At 47.1% G+C, this 5,975-nt stretch overlaps 1 protein-coding gene across 1 annotated transcript in view; it reads left to right on the top strand.

The window, feature by feature from the left end:
• The first annotated feature begins 4,297 nt into the window (after positions 1-4,297).
• LOC102387315 (protocadherin gamma-B5-like) overlaps positions 4,298-5,975 on the top strand; it is a 2,671-nt gene continuing 993 nt past the window's right edge. Inside the window, exon 1 of the mRNA XM_025194755.1 lies at positions 4,298-5,963. Coding sequence (XP_025050540.1) covers positions 4,394-5,963 — 1,570 coding nt within the window. The 5' untranslated portion in view covers positions 4,298-4,393. The remainder of the gene's footprint in view (positions 5,964-5,975) is intronic.

Raw genomic sequence — 5,975 nt, 5'->3', positions numbered from 1 at the left:
TGGAGCCATGGGGATGGGGGAGAATGTAGGCTGTCCACTGTGGGTCTTTGATCTCCCCGCACTTCTGCCTCCCTCTGGATCCCTCAGTGGCCTAGCAGATGCAGTGAGGTGGGGCACGGCATCAAGAATCAGTGCCTTTACCACCACCACCAGGATCCCTGGGCCATTCATGCCACCATGACAAGCCCCCGCCCCCTTCCCATCCAGCAGGAGAAAGGTTGAAGGCAGCAGCGGCAGCACAAAGTTGTGTCCCTCTGCTGCTGCCTGGTGGGCAGGGGCACCTTGTCTTAGTGGCATGGGGCTCCTAGAGGTGGTGGCACAAGTGGCAGCACCCAGCCTTGCCATTTCACTCCATCCTCCCACTCTGGGTCCTTCCTCCTGGGCCACAGAAGCCCCCCATGAGGAAGGTAGCTGGTAGGAACCCCCAAGCCTGGTGGCAGGCAGCAGGTATCCTTCCCCTGCCTTGTGCACAAATCTGGAGGGTCATGTGCCCCCCACATGTCCCTCAACATGTCACCTCTGATGCCTGACCCCTCTCCAGGACTGTGCAGAGCTGCAAAGAGCCACTCCCCCACCAGCCCCCTGGACAAGCCACCCACAGCTCCATCCTGCTCCTTCAGCCGGGCCCCGCAGCCACTCATTTGCACCCCCTCCCTGCACAATGTCCAGCACCCCCAATCCCAGTCCATACTGCCAAGTGCCAACCTTGCCCCACTCCCTCCTTCACCACGGCTGCTACCACCTTGGTCTGTCCTCCCACCCACCCCTCTCGTTACCTGCCCGTCCCCACTACCTGTCCCCACCAATCACCTCTGCCCCTCCCTCCATAGACTTACCTGCAGGCAGCTGAAGGAACCAGTCTCCACTGCTGTCTGGCTGCATTGCTGGCCACATGGATGTGTGCATATGCATACGTGCATATGATACCCCCTGCATCCTTCTCCCCCCAGCCCCAAGCAGCCCCTTGTAGCCTAGAACTCTGCCAGCCTGCAAGGGTAAACCGGAGGGTTCCCATATTTTTCTTCTTTGAAGGAGACAATCTGTGTTTTTCCATGGCAAACGGAAAACCCAGATACCTGCAGATGACCTGAGGTCCCTTCCAGCCCTACTTTTCTACAGTTTTATGATGATATTATTTTATTTAAAAGAAAATAATAAGTACTAAATTAATTGTTGAGATGAAAGTATACTTCTTAGCTTTACAAAAAAAAAAAATCTGCCCTTGGAGCCGCACTTAATTTCAGTGCACATACATTTTTTAAATGTTGTGTTATGTAGAAACTGGAACTTTCTTTCTTTCTTGGTAAAATGTATACTTTCACATAACCAGGTAGTCTACTACTAAATTTCATATTTTGACTTAAAAGTTCAGCAATTAAATGGAGTAGAGAGCTTTCTATGAATTCCAAGCAATCTATCAAATTTATATAAAATGTGTGAAAATATTGTTTAGTTTCAACAAAAAATAAATATCATTTATTAATGCTACAAAGTGAATACACATGTAAATAAAATACAAAGTGTCTAACTTTTACTTTTACATCTATTACACATTGCAAAAACAGATTTTTTTTTTTTTTTTATAAATGACACAGCCTAGAGTCCTAATTTAAGTATTTTAATTTTGGTACATTTCTTGTCCTAAGTATTGTCTAGCATATGTCTTACAGTTAGACCTCAACAGGTTAATAACTCCAGGAAGCACCTCACATTTAGATGGCCCAATAATTTATCTGAGAAACTTTAATATCAATTTATGTTAAAAAAGAGTCCTCTTAGGAACCTCTTAGGCCTGGATTTCAATTATAAGACTTAATATGTTTTCTGAAACTTAAATAACCTTGAAATATTATAGTCTTGATGTGTTAAAATATCATCATCCGATTTTGCACTCACATAGTTCCTCTTTACCAAGAAGCTCCATGTGCATGGCAGACAGGTAATGGACCCAACCAGATTTTGAATTAGAATCCTTCCTTCCCCCCACCCTGTTTAAGATTTGATTTGGTTTGGTTTTGGTCTTTTCCTGCCTTTGCAGGGTGGGGTGTGGTTCATTTTCTATAATCTTGTAGATATATTTAATTTAGCAATTTCCCTCTAGTTGAAGGACCCTAAGGCCTTGGCCTTGGTCTTTCCTGCTCTTTGTCTGTGGCATATTTCAGTTTTTCAGGTCTTTGGTCTTTTGTCTGCAAAGTCCTGAGTTTCTAAATGACTGTTTCTGGAAGAGGGCTGGGTATGTTTTGCAGCTTGCAATATTTGTGTTAGAAGTAGAGTGGATATTCTTGTGGACACTTCTCGATACAAGGTCTAGTTGGTTACCTACAATTCGGGGCACTAGAATCAGCAATCCAGGTAATTTTTCAGTTTTGTATAGTATTAAGTATTTAAGTTTACTAATAATACTCAGGGGTAAAAAAAGGTATATTATTCACATTTGACAGAAGCGACTGAGGTTATGGCTACTCTAAAGGTAGTATTGCTACTGCTCTAACTACCCGAGAAGCTGTAAGGTGGCCCGTGGCAGGAATTTCTAGTGTCAGGAATTTGGCAGCTTCTGGAGTTACCTTATATTTTCCTAGAGGCAGAAGCTCTGCCGGTAGAAGGTTTATTCCAAGAGGCTTATATCCATTTGTGAATTCTGCTGGAAAAGCATTTCTGCTAGGGGGCTATGAACTCTTCTCTCCTCTAGCCCTCACAGCTCTGCAGGCAGAACTTTATACTGAAGACACGGGATGGGGCACAAAGATTAAAACATAGTTTTCTAAACATGGATAATTAAATTTAGACACAGACATGGCTTTTAGGGGTCTCATTGTTGTAGCTGCTGAGCAGCACAAATCCTAAACAAATCAAGGGGCTGTGGACGTTTCTGAAACTCTCACGTGTCTATTTCTAACTGAATATTTAGGTTCTAGCTTGAAAATGTTGGTCTAAGTGGGTTTTTTTTTGGGGGGGGGGTTATGTTAGGGGTAAAGGAGAGAGATCTCTAGCATTCATGAGTGAATTTATGACCCACTTGAAGCCAGTGAGAGTTCTGGGTATCAATCCAAATGATAAAGAATTGCCACAGTTCACCCATTTGGTGAGAGCTGGTTATTGTTTGGGAGATGTTTTCCAACCATACCAGCCACAGATGAATTAAACCAATAGTGCCTGATAAATATCCTGTACTACATTACCATCACCACTACCACTACAGTTGGTTTATCAGTCCCAAACTAGCATCTACTAATCCATAAGAATCTGTGGTAGCAAGCTTCCAGATGGCGCTAGCACCTCCCTTCTGGACCCTCTTTTCTGGACCCTTTTGGAGCTGAAGGACCAGGGCAAGCTTTTTCTGCAACCCAAACAATATGGCCTTCCTCACATGGCTACTGAATGTCCTTAATCTACACAGTGATAGGGGGCTCCTCCGAAGTCTTCAATCATCAGAGAAACATGCAGCAACTAATAACAGTTTTGTCCGCTGTCTGCACTACTGCATCTCCACGTGCATCTTGTGGCTGTACAGGAGAGGGCCTTTCACAAGATGATTGTCCTCTGCCAGATTTCATCCTCTGCATCAAGGATCCCGAATGGATCTCCTCGTCCCAAAATGAGTTATATGGGCTGGAGTAAAGCCAACTCCCCTCTCACAGTCGGAGCCATGCCTTGCCAGTGGATAGAAGAAAGGCTGCAGACTGAAATCTGGCATGTTTCAAGCGGACAATAGTTTTTCTGAATGGGTTCCTAAAATACAGTTAATTCGTTCAAGAGCGCAGAAAGAACAAACCAGGGCTCCGAAACACAGGTATAGTGTACCTCATACTGCAGAAGCAAGTGCCCCTAATACATTTTAGTGCCAAACAAAAAACACTTAAGTGCCAGTACGAATCCAAGGCATGATGCCAGCTCCACGATAACTGTCCGTTTCAACTGTTCTCACGGGATCTAAACTAGCTATAGTGAAATCGAAGAAAATGTGAGTTGAATACTTATTAGTCCCAAAAATGATAATGGCACTTACATTTTCAATTTATTCTGTAACCGTTTTCGGTGGCTGGCGGAGTATCCACACATCTGTCTGATACCTACCTCTCGACAAGTAGGAGGCGAAGAAAACAGCACTTTGCCTTCTTCAGGCTCCAGTGATTTTTTTTTTTCCCCTCTCGACGCGATCATTGAGCCTGCAGTTTTCCAGCGGAGACTCTGAGTGCCGCTGTTGGCCAGTACGGAGCCGCGCTGGGGCCGGGGATCTATCAGAGCCTCAGTGCTACGATCGCTCAGTCGCACCGCGCAGATCTCGGAGGATACGGAGCAGAGACGCCGTGTATCTCTCGGATTGCAGGTATAAAACCCAGCGGCGGCTGGGTTCTATTTGCAATTCAAAAAGGGATTCTTGCAGCCTGAGGAAATGTGGAAGTGCGATTCGATTCAGAGCAGACAGGGCAGCGAAACTCCAAGATGGAGAGGGACTGAGATGGCAAGCGGGCTCAGACAGAGCGGCCGGGCGACCAAGCGGCAGGTACTGCTCTGTCCCTTCTTGCTGTCTCTGCTCTGCGGGGCGGTCTCGGCGCAGATTCGCTATTCGATCGCCGAGGAAATGCCCAAAGGGTCCCTCGTGGGCAATCTCGCCAAGGATCTGGGGCTGAGTGTAAAAGAACTGCCCGATCGCAGGCTCCGGCTTGTCTCTGCTGCCGGAAGACAATACTTCACTGTGAAGGGCGAAAACGGGAACCTGTATGTGAGTGACCGGATAGACCGAGAGGACATCTGCGGGGAAGCAGCCCTTTGCTTCCTGAACTTGGAAGTCGTGGTTGAAAATCCTTTGAACATATTGCATGTGAATGTTGAAATCCAAGACGTTAATGACAATTCACCGTGTTTTAATAAAAATAGCATCGATTTAGAAATAATTGAATCCACATTGCCGGGTGCTCGATTTCCACTAGAACCAGCGCGAGATTCAGATGTGGGGAGCAACTCACTGCAGACTTACCATCTGACTAAAAACCCATACTTTCTGCTGTCGATGATGGAAAGTCCGAATAGTAAAAAACAAGCGGAACTATTATTGGAGAAATCTTTGGACAGGGAAAACCGCACTTCCCTTCTCTTGATCCTGACTGCGATGGATGGGGGAGACCCAGTTAGAACTGGGACTGCGCAGATTAGGATTAATGTCACTGACGCCAATGACAATCCCCCGGTATTCGCTGAAGAGGTCTACCAGGTCAAACTGAAAGAAAATCTGCCAAAAGGCTCCTTAGTGCTGCAGGTGCAAGCAACAGATAAGGATGAAAGTTCAAATGCAGAAATCATCTACTCCTTCAACAATATTTTGGACACTGAAAGACAAATATTTAATCTGGATACTAAAACGGGAAAAATTACTACTCAAGGCATTATCGATTTTGAAGAAAAAGGCACTTATACAATAGGTATTGAAGCTCAGGATGGCGGCGGTCTCTCTGCCCACTGCAAGATCGACATTCAAATTCTGGACGAGAACGATAATGCCCCAGAAGTCACATTCACATCTATATCCACCCCTATTCCCGAGGATTCAAAGCCGGGGACTGTGATCGCGTTGATTAAAGTTCGTGATCCAGACGCCACGGCTAACGGAGAATACACCTGCCGCATTCCGGACAACCTGCCCTTCAAGCTGGTGTCGTCCTCCAAGAACTACTACAAGCTGGTGACCGCCGGCGCCCTGGACAGAGAGCGCAGCCCCGACTACAACGTCACGGTCACGGCCACGGACAAGGGCGCTCCGCCGCTCGCCACCACCCAGACCGTCCGGCTCCAGGTCTCGGACGTCAACGACAACGCGCCGCTCTTCGACGAAGCGTCGTACAGCGCCTACGTGGCGGAGAACAACCCGGCGGGGGCCTCGCTTCTCCGCGTGCGAGCCTCGGACCCCGACCTGGGCCGCAACGGCCGAGTCACCTACTCGCTGGTCAGCCCCGACGGCGGCGGCGGCGGGGGACGGA

Source organism: Alligator sinensis, unplaced genomic scaffold, assembly GCF_000455745.1.
Source record: "Alligator sinensis unplaced genomic scaffold, ASM45574v1 scaffold1278_1, whole genome shotgun sequence".
Lineage (NCBI taxonomy): Eukaryota > Metazoa > Chordata > Crocodylia > Alligatoridae > Alligator > Alligator sinensis.
This window is presented reverse-complemented; position numbering and strand designations above follow the sequence as displayed.